The following is a 23,177-nucleotide window of genomic DNA, read 5'->3' as shown; positions in this document are numbered from 1 at the left end:
CAATCAATAACATTTAAACATTAAGTATGCGCGTAAATTTTAAAAATACATTCACTACCAGGTGATTATTCGTAAATATCTATTTAAAGAACACATGTTCAATCGATTTTTAAAAGGTAAAATATTTTATGAAACTTTGACGATTATTAATTCATTAATATAATGGCATGCTGTGGTAGCAGGTTTGTCATAACTTTTAATTATTTTTGCTGTTATTTTTTCAATTATTGGTTTATACATCTTTAATTCTTGTTCTACTTATTATTATAAAGTTAACGTTTAGAATATGTAGCATTGTAACCATCAATATTAGTATTACAACTTTATTTGATTTAATCTTTTCCTTAAAAACAATGTACAGATTCGAAGTAGAATTACTGTATGGAATGTACGAATGGCAACAGGGAATGTGTAAAAGAGACAGTAACCCGACGAAAAAAACAATAATGGGTATCCAAAGCAGAAATAAAATTTCACACTTAACTAAATTAACTGTATTTTTTCTCCGGAACTAACAAAGATAAAATACGAAAATTTATTAGATATCTTCAAGAGTTTATAAGATATCTTATATAATTTATAAGATATATTATATAGTTAATAGGATATTTTGATAGTTTATAAGATATCTTATATACAATTAAGAAAAGTATAATATGAGATGTTTTTAATATAAAGTATAACATGCATTAGATTTCTTATAAAGTATACATGTATGAAATATCTTATAAAGTTTACATGTATGAGATATCTTATAAAGTTTACATGTATGAGATATCTTATAGAGTATACTGTCATGCATGATATATCTTATAGAGTATACGCGTGATATATCTTATAAAGATTAAATGTATGAGATATCATGCCATAGGATCACATTTGCATGAGCAGCTTTACCGAACAATCCATACAGAAATAAAGAAATATTTAAAATCTAGATACAGTAATAAAGAAATAATATTTATAAAATAAAATAGAACAAAGCCCTTGCAATTAGTATACGTCTTTATTTTTGTCCAGTGACAAGCCATGTTACAATACAACCGATTCACTCACGAGAAGCAAACATGCCGTGACGTCAAATCAGCTGAAAATAGTTCTGGTAGGACAAGGAGGCGTTGGTAAATCTAGTATCACATTACAGTATGTAAAAGGACAATACAATGAATACATTGATATGACCATTGGAGGTACGTAAAATTGTATTTTTTTAGATGCATATTTTTTTTTACCTATGCTGCATTTAGCAAAATATTTGGAATTTTGGTCCTCAATACTCATCAACTTCGTATTTAATTTGGCCTTTTTAACTTTTTATAGAATCGAGCGTCACTGATGAGTCTTTTGAAGACGAAACGCGCGTCTGGCGTAAATACAAAATTTTATGCTGGTATCTATGATGAGTTCATTTACATTATCCAAACTTGGTCTTTTGTGGATAGTTGTCTCATTGGCAATCATACCACATCTTATTTTTTATATTTGTATATATCTGTAAGCAAAATCATAAACAGTGTATTAATATATTTGTTACAAGGTGCTTAATGATACCATTGAAAATTCACCATTTTGTTACTGTATTATTGACCTTTTGCACTTAGTTTAAGATTGAATAGCCTCCTCTTGTCTGGGTAGTGGTGTGACGGTACAACACCTGAACTAACTATGTAAAACAATATTACATGTCATTGAATGATTGCGTGTAGAAATAGATTATTCAATAATTCACTGTTCAATTCATGTCGAATATGAATGTAGATTCGGACGGTTCACAGATTTTAGTAAAACAAATTAAGGATGTTCGCTGCTCAGTTTCAAAATAAAAAAAAAATCATAAAACTAGTATATATTGATAGGGAATAAATTAAGGAATCAAAAAAGCATTAAAATATTGGGGTCAATGTGCTTGTTTTCGAGATATTAGCCATTTGAAGTTTGGCGGGAAAATGTTCTCTCTTGATTTTTCATATCGTTATCATTGACTAGTTAAGGTTCTCAAATACTATTAAAGAATAAATAAAATTTTATAAGACTTTTACAAATGGCTTATAATTATACATATAAAAGATTTATAAAAGGAAAAATGGGGGTTCATGGGGAAAATTTGTTAATGCATTCAAATGGATAACACCAGAGGATTCCGAAAATCTGACAAAAATTCCAAAACATGACAAGCAGACGAGAAAACTAACTGCCTGACTTTATAAACAAAAAATGAACGAAAAACAAAAATGCAGGCTCTTGACTTTATACAGCCACACAAATGCAGAATGTGGCGGGTTTAGATATGTCCTCTATCCTAAGACAGTGGTGTAACAGTCCAACATAAAAACAAACTATAACAATCAGTTGAAAAAGGCTTAATTCATCAGATGGTAACAAATAGAAGTACATCTAACAAAAACACAGAGTTAATGTAGATGTGGCCGAGTACTTTTACATTCGAACAACAAAAATACACAAAAGTACATATCTGAGAGTAGTAACAGTTTAGCAACTAATGAAAAACATAGCATGCATCTAAGACTGTGTATATTATCGGACTCCAAATCATTATTTTTCGTGTCTTTCATTAAAGCGGCCTATTTCTACAAAACATTATCGGTTAATGGTAAGGATATCAAGCTAGATATATGGGATACAGCAGGCCAGGACAGATTCCGGTGTGTAGCAGCAATGTTCTACCGAGGCGCAGCCGGAGCAATAGTAGTGTATGACATCACAGACAAGGTATGAATTTTTACAATATAGACAATAAACAATATTTTATTAGCACAAACACATTTACATTAAATGGTTATGGTATACAAAATTAAGACAATAAACTGACAATAGTTAAATTGATTATAATTATATTAGAGTGACAGTCAGTGGTATTCACAGCAAGAAGAAAAAGACTATAAATATCAACAGTTAGCACATTATTAATGTTCATGAACAATTAAGGCAGCAACCATTTGATTTTCTGTGGGGGGCTATGGTTTTTTTTTGGAAAAAAAAGTTTGTTTCCAGTTTTTGGAGAAAAAAATAATTTGTTTTTGATTCTGAGAAAAAAAATTGTTTGTTTCACCCTCAGCTGCCACTATATGTAATGCTAAAATTGAAAGAAAAAATTGTTTTCGACTTGTCGCAAAAAAAATTTAGATTGTTTTTCGCCATAGGCGAAACAAATTTAGTTTGTACAGAAAATCAAATGGTTGCTGCCTAAATAAAGAACACAAACATAACAGTGATCACTCTAAATTGACGATTGTTGCAAGAACATATCATAAAGAAAAGTAAATAAACTCATCATATATACCAGGATTAACATTTTATATTTACGCCAGACGCGCGTTTCGTCTACAAAAGACTCATCAGTGACACTCGAATCAAAAAATGTTTCAAAGGCCAAATACATTACGAAGTTGAAGAGACATGTATGATAAAGTACAAGGAAGTATAAAATATAAATTAATTATGTTTAGTTGTCGAGATGTTTATAATTGTAACTACATGTAGTGCTTGTTTACCAATTCTGGAGATATTGATAACGCAAATTGTCAATGTAAAATACCAAGTTTGATTTAAAGTGACTCTGTTGGTTGAATAAAAGCGTGGCTTTTCATAATAATCCTGTCTTTGTCTGTTGGTTTGATTATTGCCGTTTATCTGACATTTTCTGTTAATTTGTCTTTATTTGGTTACAGGAATCTTTCCTAGGGGCCCAAAGTTGGATAAAACAACTTTTACAGAATTCCAACAATCCAGTTCAGATTTGCCTCGTTGGTAATAAGTTAGATCTTGCAGACTCAAGAAGATCAGTTTCCAAAGAGGTATGAATGTTTTTAGTTTCACGATAAATCATCATTAACCAGTTATAAAGATAGAGTATATATTTAATTCAGAAATTATTGCGCAATAGTTAAAACTCGCAAAGATAGCAATCGCATTTTAGTCTGAAATATCAAAACCGTAATAATAAATCCACGCAGTATTTGTTTTAATGTACAGTAATGTAAGCTAAATACACAGAGTTACAGATCTATAATTACAACCACTTAATTGCAAATCACTATAGTTGCGCAAACAAAAGTCAGTATTTATAATGCTATAAGGAAAACAAATGAGAATGTTTTTGTTTAGAGATTAGTCGTGACATTGACAGCGAAAGAATTTCAACCCATGCATGATCTATTTTTTATTTAGAAGAGCGAATATGTTATTTGTTTCAAGACCAACGTTCTACCACTAAGTATTGCCTTTTCATCCAGAGACAACTACAATTTTGAGACCTAGTTATCGATGTATTGTATGCATGTTTTTGTTTGTTTTTTTAAATGGCGGAAGATATCAAAAGGACATTCAAAACTGACAATGTCTTGGCAAAAACGAGAAGACGGACAAATGCAAAAAACACTAAAGATCGAGCAACACAAATTCTACAAAAAATGTTGATGAATAATTATTCATTACCTGTATATGATAGGGATGCATGCACATTTGAAACTGGTCGTTATACAAACAACAATAAAGCAATCAATCTGACATCGGACTTCTTATGAACTAAATGTACTGTGCGTATTGTTGTTTGTTTGTTTGTTTTTTCTACATTAGCTTGAGGTATAGGGGGAGGTATGAGGTCTACAAAAACTTGTTTAACCCCGCCGCATTTTTGCGCCTGTCCCAAGTCGGGAGCCTCTGGCCTTTGTTATTGTTGCATGTATATTTTTTTAATTTTAGTTTCTACCGTACATTTCGGAGTTAAGTATGACGTTCATTATCACTGAACTGTAAATTTTTAGTTTAGGGGCCAGTTGAAGCACGCCTCCGGGTGCGGGAGTTTCTCGCTGCATTGAAGACCCATTGATGGTCTTCGGCATCTGTTCGAGTTGTTGTCTCTTAGACACATTCCCCATTTCCCTTCTCAATTTTAATCTAAATGAGTCGTTTATTATTTGTTATAGGAGGGTAAGTCCTTTGCTGAGAAGAATGGATACTTGTTTGTTGAGACGTCAGCAAAGACTGCAGAAAATATTGATGGCTTATTCAACCAATTAGGTAATTACAAAAATGTATCAACTCATACACTAGACTATTCAAACCAGGATCTTGAGTATGATGGAGTTGTCTATCTTTGTCCAAGTTTCATTTTTAAAAAACGTTCATCACATGATAAATTTATGTCTATGAGATAATATACGAATATCTTATTCGAACAATTAGGTAAATATCAACTCATACACTAAACTATTCAAACCAGGATCTTGAGTATGATTGAGCTGTCCATCTTTGTCCAAGTTTCATTTTAAAAAAAAACGTTCATCTGATCATATGATTAATTTATGTCTATGAGATAATATGCGAACATCTTTCTAGCCAATCAGACTTGTTCCTCCAAAATTTAATTATTACAATATATATTTTTCTAATTGTTTCAATAGTTTATTGTGTATAGAATTAATGCCAGCATCACACATTGGCATATAGACTGGCGTGCATCAGACGTACAGAGAAAATTGATTAGGTCCGTATAGTTGCAAGCCAGCTGAACGCTAACCAATCATTCAACGCGCGTTGCAAAAGTTTGAAGTACGTCGAAATGCAAAGATATACGCTTGGTGAACGCTGAAACTCCAGGAAATGTGTATGCAGCATAAAAAAAATTCATCCAGCTCAAGCGTTTGTCAAGTGTATATATGCCTGTACGCTACACGCACGTAATACATACGCTACAAGCGCGTTGAAAACGCTACAGATAAGTTTGAGACACGTTATGGCACGATTCAAGATCGTTAAACTATAACTTAAACGTATGCGGGTATGTTTGTAACAAACACCCGATAACTAATGTAAATGTCACAGACACGCCGAACGCACGGATTGTCGTCCCAAATACGACCGGGACGCGTCTTAAATGCATTCAAGAGACTATTTTCCCTCGTAGCGTGCATTACATCTACGTTAGACAAACGCCAGAAATACGCCAATATACGTTACTTGAACGCCCGATAAATGCCAAGGTACGCTTCTCGTAAGTCCAATACACGCTTCAAGCTCGTTGTGCACACGATACAGATATGATTGACAGGTTGAATGCATCCATAATAACTAGCGTATTGTCAGCGTAAACGATTTTTTTTCATCACCCGGCGTACGTCTGAGCTATACGCTATGCGTGACGCCGTTATTACTGGTTATATACATTTTCATTCAGTTCATTGTTTACTTCTTTTAGTGAGAAAGATAGTTAATGCAGATGGAGAAGTGCCAGCTTCGTATGACAACGACAACAATATCAATTTAACATAATTTTATGTCTCTACGTGGATGATGCCATAAAAAAAAAGAAATATGAAAAAAAGGGAGACTACTTCTCGAAAACAAACTTGTCACGGCCATGATATTGTTACAATTTGTTTTGAAATCAACTGGAAATGGAGTTTTTTTCTGATTAGAATTCAATATAACTTGTTTGTACCTCTAGGTTGGGTTGAGTATTTTTTAATAACCTATGATTGCTCATCTAATTAAATGCTTTAAACAGTCAGTCGGGAGATTGCGGACAACACAAACTCGTATTTGCAAGTTTTGGGAACTAGTGAATTATCAGTGTTATTTTTCAACACGGTGTAGTTGTTTTTTTTTATCTACTAATCTACCACATTTGAAGAATGAATTAACTCTTAGCCGACTTTCCAATTATTAGATATTTTAGTTTATGAATTGTCTTTAGCGATTCAGAATCTTTTTTCCTTAATATGCGTTATTCTGCTAAACAAGCGGCATTACTCTGAATACAACTTTTTTCTAAATTGCAATATTGTCCTTTTCTAGATACTTTTTTTTTGTATAAGAATCTTTATTTTTAGGACTAAACCAAATTAAGATAATTATTAATGGTTATTTTTCTATATTCTTTTCTTGTCTTTGATTTTAACTGTTTTTTCAACTGTACATGATATATGGTTAATTGCTTTTCTGATAAAATACCAATATTGTAGATTATTTTCTGTGTGTTAAACGAAGGAATTTAAAAACGGACATTTTTACATATTGTTTCGTTTGTGTGTTATTGTTTTTTTTGTTTGTTTTGTGTGGTTTTTTTTTCTTTTATTTTAATGTACACGAAGTACCTATTTGCCAGTTATGTCCGTTCGTCTATGGTGATGTCAAAGATATAAAAGTCCTTTAGTAAAGAACATAATCATAATTTGTACCAATCGTCACAACTCGGCTGATTCCTTACCTCATCTAACGATAGAAGGAGAGAAGCGGAGTCACCCGAGGATTGCCGATTGCAGGATATATCATTCGTCACAACTCGGCTGATTCCGTACCTCATCTAACGATAGAAGGAGAGAAGCGGAGTCACCCGAGGATTGCCGATTGCAGGATATATCATTCGTCACAACTCGGCTGATTCCGTACCTCATCTAACGATAGAAGGAGAGTAGCGGAGTCACCCGAGGATTGCCGATTGCAGGATATATCATTCGTCACCACTCGGCCGATTCCGTACCTCATCTAACGATAGAAGGAGAGAAGCGGAGTCAGCCGAGGATTGCCGATTGAATTTGTACCTCACTTGACTTTTTTATTCCCTACATCTCATACCCGGAGTCATTCCCTTTATGTGTAGTTTTGTAAGTTTGAATATGTTTTTAAGAATTGAATGCTTCTTTTTGTAAATTTATTGGGGTGTAAAAACGTTGACCGAAGTACATTTTGTATGAAGCGCGGAAGCGCTTCATTCTAAAAATGTACGCACGGTCAACGCTTTTACAACCCTATAAAGTTACAAAAAGAAGCATTCAATACTTATAATTACATTTTTTAGCTATGATCATGAAAACACGAATTTTATATATTTAATATTTAATTCACCTGTGCACTTTATTGTTGGAGCACGTGTTATCATGAGTGAAAAGTTGTATTGAGCAATGCAACTGCTTACGGAATAACATGTGATGTGCAGTTAGCCAATCAGAATAAAATATTATAATGAAACATACATCTAATGTAATTATACTGGTATGAATGTTTATAAACGTGTTTATTTATTATGTAAGTTATGATTTGTTTTTGCCTTTTATATAGTGTTATGTAGTACATGTACATTACGTGTATATGTTTTTTTTTAATATTCTTAAAACAGAACATAGCATGAAGACTATATATTGTCGGAGATTATGTTCTGTTAAAGACATGAAATGTGAGTTTTTATTAGAATTGTAAAACAATAAATATTTAAACATTACAAGTATTTGGATATTGCTTTTTTCCTCATTTATTAACATGCAGCTTGATCAAATCGATAAGTCAGTGATCTTGACAAAAAGCATGGTTAAATTTGAGACACTTTAACTTGGTAGATTATGTATGTGTTGTAGGTGTCATACCACCAATTACTCCCTCAAATTTAGAACGTACGAAAGTAGGCCTACTCGGACAAAAATAGTGCATTTGATGTCATTGTTTACCTAAACTAACCAACAAATTGGCAAAAATGAAGCTTTCGGTGAAAGGGAAATATATTAAGATCATTTTGAGCTAAAATTTACTTGTTTATGAGTTTGCATTCAAAATTGAGGATTGATGCACTCCATAGTATACTAATTTAAGATTTCCAGAAAACCAGGTTTTTTTTTAGTGGTACCTCTATTCGGAAGACCTTTTCTTTTTTATATGATTTTAAACATGTTGAAAATCAACATGTAGAAAGCTGATACATGTACGATTCAGGATATACCTGGTTTTAGGGTATACCTGGTTTCTATGAAGTTAAACTTAAGGTAAAATATTTAGAAAGCTGTGAAAATTGTAAAATTTGGTTGAACAGATAGGGACTTTTAATTGGTGGTATGACACCTGTACTAAGTTACTAGTAGTAGCCTGTTACTCAGTGATTGTCGTTCATTGTTTTATCTGTCATAATATGATTTTCGGTGTTGTTTTTGTAATAAATCAGACAGCTGTTAGTTTTTTTCTTGCGCTTCCCACACCGGCAGTCCATCCATTCGTCAGAAACACACCAGTACTCTCCGACAGTTTAACAGTAGTAAAGCTTTCGAAATATAGGTAGGGTTATTTGTGATTACAAAACATCACACAAATATATTACACGATGCTTTTCATAAATTAAATGAAAAAATATGAAGTGAACTCCTTTAAAAACTAAGCTTATAATGTCACAGTCTAATAGTAAACATATTTTTAGATTTTATATTTTTTATTTAATTTTATTAGAAATTAAATTCTTGGGATATGGTGATTCTAACTATGTGTACGTGGTTGAATCATATCTAATGTTATTGATTACAATTTTATAATAGATATATATATATATATATATTGCATCATATCTAGTCTTAGAAAAGTATTTTCTTATTATTTATTAAGTTTAGGTATTTCCCTAGCTTTGAACAGAAAATTATAAGGATAAAATTAAACTGTACTTCATTCACACATAAATTAAAAATAAAGGGTTCTTTCAAATGCTGGGAAAAAACGGTATTTAGATATCAGACTTTTGGTTTCAGTTTTCGTGACCGTCCTACCCGTTTTCGTTTTCACTTACAAAATACATACGGACAAAAAAATTGAAGCTAGATAACAAAATGTGTTGCGAAGCAAATCTGTAATGAAACAGTTCATAATTTTCAATGGCGATTTTAATCGCTGTGTAATAAACACACCATTTCACCCTTTTTCTAAATGTGCGTTATTGATAGGTTAGACAATTTTGAATTTGTGATTTCAACTGTATGAATTTGACATATTATTCTGAGTTAAAAAAAAATGACAAGCATATTTGACCGTTAAGCAAGTATCAGCAAGCATTATCTGATTTCAACAATTTCATGGAAACAAATGTTGATAAAACTATCAATATGTTTATACAGTGGAATAAAACGTTTTATCAAAGAGGAATTCTTATGATCGGCGAGCCTCGCGTTATAAATTTGAAAATTTAACTGTCTAGAGTGGATAAATATCGTATTACACTCGATGCAGTGGTAGAATCTATATTTAGCCAATGAGAATACAGAAAATGTATAGCCATATATATGATAAAAGAGCATATCAAAGTTCAATAAAAGAGAATATAAAATGTCAATCAAACAGGACCCCACTGGCCAATAAAAGAGGATATTTACATCAGAATTTAGGTGATGAAAGACCGACAAAAGACCAAAATTTCAAAACGAAAAGATGGAAATGGTCTGCATATAGCTCTACAAAAAATGAATAAACAGATTTCTAAAAAAAACAATATATACATGAATTGTACAGTGACTATAATTGTAGCTTTCTAAATTTGTTTCGGTATATAATTTGGTCATTGTTGAAGCAGTATGGTACTTATTGCCATATTTGCTAGTTTCTGCGTCATTTTGGTGTTTGTGGTTGGATGCAACCCACATCTTCTCATATTTAGATCTCATTTATTATGTTTATGTAAGCATATTTTATAAACGTTATATATGCAATTCAGCGGCCATATGTTGGCTGTTACTAGTTTATAAACCAGCCGTACTTATACCTTCTTCTTTATATAAACTATTAACATGAAAAACCGCAGTAGTACCTACTCCATTATATAATTTGTTTACGTATAAAACTGGCGATGAATTGGTGGATTGTGATACCTTGACAAATTGCTAAATTTGCAAAATGTTTATTCGTTCAAGGTGGTGGTACCAAAGTTGCACCTATTTTTACAGTTTTTTCTCAACTACTCTTAATTAAAAAATAATCAATTCAAAAGTTTCAATTCTGTGGTCATTTTGAGTACGTATCATTATATACTACATGTATATAGTTTCACAAATTCGTATTTTGCATTCATACTAAATCTTATAAATATTGGTTTAAACCGACTTATTGACGATCCACGATTCTCTGATAAGAGTATCTAACATACATACATGATGCGCATGTCGTTACTACAATTCCGTGCCTTTCCACGAATGTGACCTACCGCATTAGACTATTTACCGGTTTTTGATAACATAAGCAACTCATGTTGAGCAGGAACTGCTTACGTTTCCGGAACACATGAGATCAACCCCCAGTTTTCAGCTGGTTTTGGTGGGGATCGTGTTGCTTATTCTTTAGTTTTCTATGTTGTGTCTTGTGAACCATTATTTGTCTGTTTGTCTTTTTCTTTTTTAGCCATGGCGTTGTCAGTTTTTTTTTTTTTTTTTTTTTTTTTTTTGTTCTATGAGTTTTAATATCCCTCTGGTATCTTTCGCCCCTCTTTTTTAACAGCAGATCTGCAAACACCAAACAACTGATGTGTTGTTGTATTTCCTCGCATTTTGCTGACAATTTTAATTTAGTACATGCTTTTTATTCATTTTGTATGAAATGGATGTCTGTGACACACATGTATCTTAATTTCTCAATTTTAAAAGTATACTTTTTGTAGAAGTTGCATGCCTCGTTTCCGAAAAGTCTACTTTTTTCACTAGAGACTTACTCTGTCTATATATATTGTTAGCGTCTTGAGTGTATTTACGTTTATTTTGGCAATCTTATTAAAATATTGATCTCTGATTACGTTATACATGTATACATGTAGTATAACGTAATCAAAGATCAATATTTTATTTTTTTAGATTGGTTTATAAATTTGGCTATATTGAAAGACGTGTTCAGTAGCAAACTACAAAAAACACAAATTGTTTAGTCTCTAAGAAAACCCATAAAATGCTATTTGCTTTCTTTTGTGTAGAAAATGCTGAATCAGCTTAACCTCCAAAAAGGAAAATTACAAAAATACTGAACACCAAGGAGAATTTAAAACGGAAAGTACCTAGCTAAATGGCAAAATTAAAAACTCAAACACATCGAATGGATAACAACAATGTCATATTTCTGACTTGGTACAGACATCCAAGAACACTTTAAACCATACATGGTTTTTGTTTAGGGTTCATGTGGCTTAGCCTTATTTTCCATGTTGTGTATGGTATACTGGCATTTGTATTTTGTTGGCTACATTAGCCATGGCGTTGTTGGCTCATTTTTGATAAATGAGTTAAAATTTTAGCGACAAGTCAGGGATATAAAAATAATTTTCCATTCATTCCGTTGGTTGTTAGAGTACACCCTGCATTTTTTTAATTCATTTTTGCTTTATTATTATTAGGAATTAATATAAACTGTTTTATGTATTTCATCCTTCAATGTTTGTGTTTTTGGACAATGAAGTGAAGTTACAAGCTACTACATACATTAAATTGGGAAGTACCAATGTATCAGCAGTAAGAAGAAGATATTTTCCAGAAAAGGAAACATTTGCCATGTAAACTGCCGGTTCTAATCCGAATAAAGGAGTAGGAAAGTCAGTTTTCTTCTGATTGGTGCAATCGGATGTTTTATTTTTGGCGCAAATGATACCATGTAATTTTAAAACATGTGGCGCAAATGTAGCATTGGAGAAAAAAAATGTGGAGCAAAAGGACGCATTTTTGGCGCAAACGGATATCTCCCGCATTTTGTCAGTTTATACGGACTTTTATATAAACTGTTTACACTTGTTTCAACTTATAAGTTTCATTTTTTTAAATTATTGTACAGAAAGTACTAAAACATGTTTGCTTGATGGTCTTGATAGGAGGGTATCAATTTTTGTTTTTTTCGTTATGTTTATTAAGTCAGTTTAAATACGCCAAAGCCCGGTACGAGGTACTAATTAAGGCTCAATTAACAGGTTTTATTCACATTGACACATTAAAATGGCAGCTGCGAGCCACAATATGAAGATGTTTCGAGTGGGAGACGTCACAAAACCGTGATATACAAATTGATGAAAAGGTTATAAACATAGGGATAGAGTACGAAAGAAGACAGATAAACAAACCTCGGTATATGCCTTGCTCATTGATGAAGACTGCTTTTTTAATCCAAAAGGCTTCTAAAGTTCTTCTGTAAATTTCTGTTCCAAATAATTTTTCTATTGCGATAACTTTTAAATTTTTCATCGAATGATTATGTTGAATAGAGTAGATCGTCTGTTTTGTGTGTTGCTATTTTACTTTTTTAAAATGAGAGCAAACAAAACGGTCGATGTTTGAAATAAAATTATCGATATTATCTGAATATCGAATGTATAAACATGATAAAATCTGTGTTCTATTTTGACTGATCGTTTGCACAAAAAATGGATTACTAGTAAGCTCTAACAATTATGTAGCAAGGGGCAGAGAACCAACACATAGCAACACCCTTTGTGACATTAAAAATCAAGGTGTACTACTTTTATTGAAGAAAAAACAAGCACTTGGACCTCCATTGTTTTTGCAATCAATCAAGTAATGTTTCAAGAACGCTTTACGCACAAATTTTAAGAAATGAATTATTAAAGATCGATTTTTTTAATGTACTTCTTAGAAGACGCAAATATATTGTCAATTTCTTTATTTCCCGATTGTTACAGCTTATTTCCAAATGCATGTAGAGGAAGACTTTGGTTAGCTTGCTTGCTTTGTTTGTAAATTGTACATTTATATTGGGATAATGTTCAATTAGATTTTAATATGATATATACAGGTTTAATTATGTCATATATATTGTTTGGAGATTTCAATCTTAATTACAAAGCTTGAATTAACAAATATATATACAAACAAAGCAAGCAAGCCAACCAAAGTTTTACTCTACAAGCATTAGGAAATTAGCTGTAATTTAAATTCAGAAAACAACAACAATAGTTGTACACGGTGGAGGAATGCGGCTATGAAAAAAAATATGTTGTTCCCTCAAGATATCGTGTTTCTAATTAACTACATGAATTTATAAATAAATGAATATTTTTATTGCAGAAGCAAACGCAATGCTATAACAAAATAACATAATACATATGTTTTTATATATATATATAGCCATGACGTTGTCAGTTTATTTTTTATTAAGAGACTGTTCCTCTGGTATCTTCGCCTCTCTTTATATTTAAGGACAATAATGACAGTAAACATGCAGAGAACAAAAAATAAGGTCATACATTTTGTAGCAAACATAGAACCACAACTGGTATAAGACCGGAATGCCTGTTTCGCCGAACTGATATACTGAATACTTTTTCCAAGGCCCGACTGCAACCATCCTGCTGGGTGTGGCCTTTATGTCTCCATTTGTCGATTTTGTCGCAACTTCATAGTTACTTCAGACTAATTCGTAGCTTTTGGTTGATTTGGAACCCCTCACTTCCCTTGTCAGTTGGCTGAAATATTTCAACTTAATATTTGGATAAACATTGCTTGTTTGTCTTTTTTCGTGTCGGTCATATTGTAAATGTCATTGAATAGCCGTATGGTTGTTTACCACAAGAAATCCGTGAGGTTATGCTAATTAACCATGTACAACAAACGAGAATTTTAAATGTCTATTTTTACTGACAAATCCCACATCAAATATATAAGTTCATAGCTTTGGATCCATGCAATCATTTTGAAAAAGACACGATTAATGGCGAAAATACGGCATCAAAAATTTCCAACCTTTTAACTTTAACTATAAAATATCAGGAACTGTTTAAAATGTGCATTTTACACTTATTTTATGTTTTTAGCCAAAAAAAGGTCTGAATAGATTTTCGCCGCGCACCCACAGGCACTTGTCTCAGAATACCCTCTTTAATTACCTTATCAATATTAAGGTCTATCGCTATTTTGTGCAATTTTCTTTTGATTTTTTTTTTTGCGATAATTTTACATATCATGCTACTCGCTTGACTGAGATTGAAATTATTGCTAGAAACTAAGGAGGCACGTGGCGTTGCTAATGAAATTGAAATGAAATTGACAACGTCGTCATAGGTAAATTAGCGATAAACAGATTTTAAATATGAGACAAGTGCCTGTGCTTGAACCGCTCGGCGAACTTTATATACTACGCTCCCTTTCCAAAATTGTAAACTCGTGATTATACTAAATCCATCAACCACAAATGATATAAAAACAGTAGTTTCCTTTATTTAGGAGCCATTAGAACTAATGAAAGGAGACCAATAACTGTTTTAAACACGTATATTATTATTGTCGGGTTTTTCGTATGTTTGTTTTGTCTGTGTACATGTACTGTATTTGCTACAACCAAAATTATTTTTTTGTTTATTTCGCAAATAAAGTATAATTATTATTATTGCAAGCAAAGCATGGACATCAACGCGTATTGAAAGTTTTTCTATATTTACTTTTATCAAGACATTGTGCAATTCAACAAATTAAAATAATGCTGCATCAAACATGTAAATTTAAACTTGCCTTACATGTAAAATTACTTACGAGTCCGGAGAGCAGATCGACGGCTATTAACGTAACCAAATTAATAGCAGACTATGATAATGGCTTAGAATACACACACACAAGAATGTCACATATGTTTGTGAGATCTCAACTCTCGGCAAAACATGTGACACTTAATTAGCACAACAGTATTAATTAGTATGTAAGGTTTCAATTGCCTCATCCAATCAAATCGACAAAACAACACAAGTTATACTTACTTTCAATTTGCAATTAAAACAAAACTTGTTTTTGTTATTTGTAGATAATTAACTTATGAAGAGATAAAATAATTTAAATTCTTCTGAAACTCAATCTCTTCCGAGTTGTTCTTTCAAATAAAATAAAACAATAATTATTCTTAAATCTAAAAGTTTAGATTGGCAATTTATTTTTTCTCAGTGTGATGTGAAAAAGCTAGGATGTGGAAAGTGCTAAAAATATAACAATATTATTATCCGACCATAAACTAAGACCAATACCACACATAGGGCCTTCTACGCAGCGAGAAAATCTACTAATCCGAAGGCGAACTCCAATTACATGTAACTTACACCCTAAAATAATGTATATGGTCCAGCACTTTTTACTACACACTAAACTCCTATCTTGTGATTCATAACTTTTATATATTTGGAAAAAGCATTGTAAAATCTTCATCTTGGCAAGGAATAAGAACATTTTATCTGAGGAAATATATACCGACTGTCCACCTTAACGTATCTAAAAGATCAAAGTAGTACTTAGGGTGCAACCATTTAAATTTAAAAAAAGAAGGGGGGGGGGAGTGTTTGACGAAATCAGACTTTTTAAGATGGATTCAGAATATTGTTTTGTCGTCTGCTTGTACAGAATATTTTTTTCATCAATTCATGATTCAGAATATTTGTTAACCACCGTACCCATATTCCAAAAAAAAAACAAAAAACAAAAAAAAAAACACTCATTGATTTTAATGGATGTTCACTTATTTGCTCTAAAAAATGTAGATGAAAACTTAATCATCAAAAATCATTCTACGGCCATATAATAGTAAGTTACATTTCTACATATAACCCTTGGAACAGCTATCTGTTGAGTCAGGAGCTAACCTGGAGCAAGGCAAAATGTCTGTCCCAATTCAATATGCGCTAGTCCTAATGTCCCGGCCTTCACCTGGTCACCCCTTACACTACAAAACCTTCCCTTTATAGGTATAGATACATAGTTCTCGTCCTGAACATACACGATATATTTCAAGTTCAGTAATTAAGAAACAAATCTATTTTGAACTTAATTTTTGACATTTATTTAGGTTGACATTATCGTTTCCCTTCCATTGACACGTTTAAACTTTAATATAAACAACCTTGTCTATTTTGACCCTTACTTACTATATTAATTTTGTTATTTGTTTACATTGAAAAAATCTGCTCTATACCAGAGCAAAATCATAAAAACATTATGTCTATTTAAAGAGATAGTATTTTTATTAATAGAGATATCATTAGATCTATATAAAATTATTATTTCTATTAATAGAGATGTTTTTGGCAGGAGTCCACGGCGGCAGAGACTCATTGGTACTGTATTTGTTTAATATAATCGAAAAACAAAGAATATAGTGTTACTGTGTATATTATATTCATGACAATAAAATCAATATATACACAGCAACAACAACAACAACAACAACAACAACAAAAATACACAAACGGGTGCTACAAAAAAGTCACACCTGACTGCAAGTTTAAGACGGCCCCTTGCACCGACTTGAGCGGATTTATATATGTATATATGTTGTCTGACTGTACATAGGTATAATATGTTTTCAAAATTTTAGTAAATGGCTTAAAATGACTATAACTCCACCAGTGTAAACTGTCATTTTTCTTTTAATTGACGCAATCGCATATTATATTTTAGGCGCAAATACTGTGTAATTTTAAAACAGGTTTCGCAAACGTAGCATTATTGGAGAAACATTTTACAGCCCCAGTCACACTATCAGGTTTCGACAGCTAGGTAATTTAGTACGTTTAGAAATGCTACGTTTTATGTAAAAAAAAAAAATAACGGTCCGTACATTGTACTAGATTTATGCCACGTTTTGGTACGTTCTTTTACGTATTGTTACGTTTTGTTAGGTTTTTCAATAAAAACACGGGGCACGTTCTAATAAGATCTATACGTTGCATTACGTATAAACTACATTATGTCTAGGTCACACATTCACGGATCACCTCGCCGGATCCTCTAGGGAGTAAATCTCACGGATGATCCCTGAAATGGGGTTTCCATAGTCTAATACGGATCCATTACAGATACACAACGGTATGACCATACCCGTAGCCAGAGGGGTTCGAGGGATTCGGACGAACCCCCCTTGAAAACAAATAAGCACTGTTAAAGTCAACGTTCGGTTCGAGTTGTGACTGTTAAAGTCGAGTTTTAGGGTCCAAATACCCCCACCCCCTTGGAAATCCTGGCTACGGGCCTGATGACTACGGGTTTTGACGTTACTACCACGGATAATGAAGGACGGGGTTCGTTTTGGCGACATGAGTGATACGGGTTCTTACGATAAGACACGGTAAAATACGGAAATGACACGGTTTAGTACGCAACGACACGTGTCTTGACGTATGTACTGCGGATTAACAACGGTTCCTACGGTATAAGTAAGAGTTAGTACGAATGAGAACGGTCTGAAACGGAATAGTACGAACAGTCACATTTTTACAATTTACTTGTTATTCATCATTTCTATATGGCAGTTAATAGAGATTTTTTTTCGATCTTGTTAAATAAATCATTTATCTGTCTGTCCGTTATATGTGGTGTTCTTCGTAATCCTCGGACCAATGATATGTAGCAGTTCTAGAAACATATTTAGGACTATTCTTTCAAAGTTCTTAAATGTAGCTGAATTTTTCGCACACAATTGAGCCATAAGGGGATCAAACTGGCCATGGATAGGGAAGTCAGTCCCTAGGTCACCATCTACTCTGCCTCCTGTCATCTCTACGTCTGTCATAAAGTATCTCGACCCTGCCCTATCATTTTGTGCCATATCAATATCCAATTCCAGCCAATTATTTACAAGCAGCTGTTGTTGATTATTCATGTTGGATACTTATTATGTCTACCACAACGTCAAGACACAAATATAGTAGCTATAGGGCCCTATAGGTATGACGTATTTATACAGATGCTAGCCTTATGTTAGTTTGGCCTCAAATCCGTGAATACGTGACCTAGGCATTACGTTTTACTATCATGTTTCAGAACGTATTTCTAGGGGTTAGAATGTTTCTAATTCGGATTTCTACTGTTGAAGTACGTTTTCGCACGTTTTCCTACGGTTATGTATTATATGCAGTATCACGTGTCACTACGCTGTGATCATTGATTTATGAAACTGCGTCATGAATTAATAAAATTCAGCAAACAAACAGAGAAGGAGCAAAGTAACTCCAGAAGAGATAATTTAACAGAGGTTAACTTTATTGATATAAATACATGTATATAAAAAAAAACATGTTTATAATTAACTCCGGCGCATTTTTGCGCCTATCCCAAGACCTTTGTTAGTCTTGTATTATTTCTAATTTTAGTTTCTTGTATATAATTTGGAGTTTAGTATGACGTTCATTATCACTGAATTAGTATATTTATTTGTTTAGGGGCCAGCTGAAGGACGCCTCCGGGTGCCGGAGTTTCTCGCTGCAATGAAGACCTATTGGTGACCTTCTACTGTTGTCTGTTCTATGGTCGGGTTGTTGTCTCTTTGACACATTTCCATTTTCAATTTTATCTGTCTTTTCGATTAGATTATTCGATTCCTTAGGCTATTTTATGGTCTAACAATTTTGATTATTTTGTACTCTAAAAGCAAGGTTTGGGGTTCTTTTTTTCAGATAACATTTTTGTTGAGAGGATAGATGAATCATGAAAAAAATTCAAAGCCTTAGTGGGAACCTTGTCAATACTTTCCCTTTTGTGTTAATTGCTCTTTTGGAATGTTTTAAGTTGCACATTGTCGTTTTAATTCCAATGTTCAACCTACCGTAATTTTATTTAAATTTTTAGTTTGTTTCAAATCACTGAGACCGTTCTGGCGAGGACCAGAAGCAGAGAAAGGGGTCGTATTAAAGACCGCAAAGTTAGTCCGTCTCCTGATAACTTCAACTGGAGTTCCAATGGGAAATTATAGTTTATCACCTGAAATAATCGATCTGAGAGTTAATATGAATCTTAGATGATCTTAAATAGTATTTTTAGAACTTTCCAACATAAACATAAAATATCGAGCCTCTATACAATGTATGTTTAGGGACGATTTATTTTTCATTTACAATCAAGTTATAGATGATGACATAGCACAATGTTTTGGACACTCTAAAATTCTAAAATGCAGTTTTTAGATGTGTTGGTATTCAGCCTAAGATTTAGAGAAGCAGGAATCTTAGACTTCACGACATTACGAAAAAAAAAAAAAAAACACTGAGGCAATCCAGTCATAATCAGAGGATAAATGCTTCGCTTAAGAAGATACACGAACGCCCCATCACAGTTGCAAACACAAAATGCGTAATTTTCTGAACGCTTTATTAAAAGGATTTTATAATAGAAATGAAATTAAAACTGTTATGCCGGAAGTAGCTGCAAAACAAAAAAAAATACACATTAATGGTAAAACCGAAATCTGTATTACAGTCGGTTCCGTTGGTATTTTCAAGACAGTAAAATAAAATTAAACACATAAAGAATAATTCAAAACACGGGGATCAATTACAAAATGACGAAGAGGAAAACTTTTTATTTGATAAAGACCCCTTTTCGTTTTCCGTAGGTATACAATCTCTGAAGACACAGTACCATCTGCAACTCTGGGCAATTAACATGTTACAAATTATGAAAACGTATTCAATACTGTGTTTGATAAATTGATAAACATGAAAAACAGAAAGAAAAGTATTAGTAAAACCGATCACGAGGTGTCGAGCTCCTTATAAAAATTACAGTATTTAAAAAAAAATAAGTGGGCTTCTTGACGATGGACACGGCCACGGTCAATTAGTTTGTTCTTATTGGTCTAAATAGATGTTCACAACACCTCGTGATCTATGGAATTGGGATAGGACTTGACAACAATTTATTGTACAGTAATAACTGTGTAACAATAATCCACAATTTATCAATTCCATCCGTTGTCTGTCCTTATTGCTCTTAGACAAACAAAATATTTTAGAAATTGGCGGGAAATATGAACACGTGGACTGGTTTGATTATATGAACATACGTAGTAATACCATCGACACGTAATTATACCTAGTAAATCCGTAATGAAACCTTCAATGTAGGATAGGTTAAGAAAGTTATTTAAAAATTTCAAAAACTTTAACCACCGAGTGAATATTTGTGGGCGACGCCGTCGACGAAATGTAGGATCGCTATGTCTCGCTTTTTCGACAAAAGTCGAAGGCTCGACAAAAATGTTATGACCACATTGACAAAAAACAAAGACAAGTGTCACCCAGTACAAAAAAATTCATACGTTCAGACACTAGAATTTACCGTCAAAGATCGAGAGTCTAGCGTCTAATTCTTGACAGTATTAAACAAGGTCTAACATTTTTTTTTCTCTCAATGATTTACATATACTTGTTTCCAAACAAATAATCGGTTCTTCGCAATGATTGCAATAACAAAAATGTTCTCGCGATAAACAATCCTCTTGCCAAGCGACCTTCAACTCGAATATTTGAATTTTTTTTTAATTTCAAAACATCTGCCTGAGCAATATCATATAAACATTACTTGTTTAATAATTTGCGTCATTGATGACAAAAAACACACACAAAATAAACTGACGTATGGTAAAGACATTTACACTTGCAGTTTACCATTTGATGGTACTAAAAAAAACTGCTCAGACAAACATAATCAAGGCTGTCTAGCGTCTAGTCCATAGTGATCAAAACATCTGCAAATTTTGTTGTCATTTTTGTAAAAAAAAAGTCATGGAGCTGTGTCCCAAAAAATGATCATAACAAAATGGAGACTGGAAATGGGGAATATGTCAAAGTAACAACAACCCGAACAAAGAACAGACAACAGCCGAAGGCCATCGATAGATCTAGATCTTCTACGAAGCGAGAAATTCCCGCATCCGGATGCGTGCTTGAGCTGGCCCCTACATATAATTAAAAAAAATACCCGTCTGCAATAACCTATTTTTTATTTTAGGTGTAAATAAAAATTTATGCATACACGTACACTATCACTTCATATATTATCTTACAACCTGCATTTGTGGCGTTTAGCTAAACAAACACTTTTGATAATTTATTACAAAACTACGGCAGCACGCTCGTAAAAACAAGATTTCGCCATTACATAATCATATGTTGAAATATTGACATCTTGCTTACATTTTCATTCTATACTAGACTAAGTAACATCTTGACTCCGTTTGTCAGTCTGTCTGTCCGTCTGAAAGACTTTAATGTGTCCAACTTTTATTGATTCTACAATTTTTTCCTATCTGGTACATATACATGTATGATGCTGCTTTATAATGTTTAGTTATAGCTAACAAGCAAGTTACATGTGCATCAAATTTAATTTGGCTTTTATCGCTTAAATTTTTCTCGACATTTTCGTAATTTTAGACATGGGTCAGTCAATAGGGAGTCAGAGTTCAATTATGTCTTTCGTCACATTCTGTGATTAGAATTTTAAATAGGGCCAAAACTGACTATGCGGTATGGGCTTTGCTCATTTGTTGAAGGCCGTTTGGGAATATATAGTTGTTAATTTCTGTGTCATTTGATCTCCTGTGAAAAATTGTCTCATTGGCAATCACACTGCATCTTTTCTTTTATATTGTAACGTAAAGAGATAGTAGGATGTTATAGTTTTTGGGGCCTTGGTGGTCGAGTGGTCTTAGTAGTTAATATTTTAATCACTAGCCAGTCAACACCTAGGTTGTGTGATCGGACCCCGCTCGTGCGGGTGCACTCTACTCCAATCTTAATTGACCTGGAATGTCAGTTTTCCTGTCGAAGATCGGTGGTTTTCACCGGCCATTCCGGCTTCCTCCACCAATAAAAACTGCTCGCCACGAAATAGCCTAAATGTAGTGCTTAAAAGTGGCGTTAAAACACAAAAAAATCAATCAATCAATATTATAGTTTGTATGGTTTCTCTCATTTCTTATATTTTACAACATCAATTTCAGCACGCACCATTGGACTGATAGAAACATGAAAAAAAATGTATTTTCTTCTTTGATCTTAACTTTCATTAATTGAATAGATGAGAACAACAACATAGTCCCGTGTTTTAACACGTGAATTTTGTTGTTTTTATTAATTTCTACATTCATATCAGATTCTCAGTTTTGAATCACATGATCATCACATTTTATTGTTTTGGAGTACCAAACTGACAACTTCACACGCCTTTCGGAACTCTCTTTTGACACTTTCGGTCAATAGATTTTGATTCGATATTGGAAAACAAAAATACGCCCTAAAATTTTCACACGTACATGTATATTATAAAATAATACAAATATTGAAAGATATTTAAATATTTAGTGGCATTCAATTGACTTATTATTCTAAGAAGAGACAAACGTAAGACTTGGTAAACTTTTTTGTAAGTATTGGTATTATAAGTTAACTGTTATTGACTTTCGAACTGTGCTGCATGTATATCTGAGGTAGTTAATGCACACATTTGCTGTGCATTATAGCACAGTTAGAACATAGAGAGTCTACCCATGTTATGTGTTAAGTATATAATGTGTTCAGTGATTGTTAATTTCTTTTGATGATTCGTTTTGTTAATGCGTATAATGTAGACATGGATGTAAGTTATAGGTAATATTAATACAACTATAATTATCATTGGAGT

General features: G+C 32.8%; 1 protein-coding gene across 1 annotated transcript; it reads left to right on the top strand.

The window, feature by feature from the left end:
- Positions 1-103: 103 nt before the first annotated feature.
- On the top strand, positions 104-8,701 carry LOC139503151 (uncharacterized). Its single transcript, XM_071292884.1, has 6 exons — positions 104-182; positions 1,021-1,190; positions 2,579-2,730; positions 3,690-3,815; positions 4,947-5,040; positions 6,218-8,701. Exons 1-6 carry the CDS (start codon positions 163-165, stop codon positions 6,289-6,291), a joined length of 636 nt encoding a protein of 211 aa, XP_071148985.1. The 5' UTR covers positions 104-162; the 3' UTR covers positions 6,292-8,701.
- Positions 8,702-23,177: the final 14,476 nt, after the last annotated feature.

Source organism: Mytilus edulis, chromosome 14, assembly GCF_963676685.1.
Source record: "Mytilus edulis chromosome 14, xbMytEdul2.2, whole genome shotgun sequence".
Taxonomy (NCBI): Eukaryota; Metazoa; Mollusca; class Bivalvia; order Mytilida; family Mytilidae; genus Mytilus; species Mytilus edulis.
The sequence above is the reverse complement of the archived record's forward strand: the minus strand, read 5'-3'. Positions and strand labels throughout refer to the sequence as shown.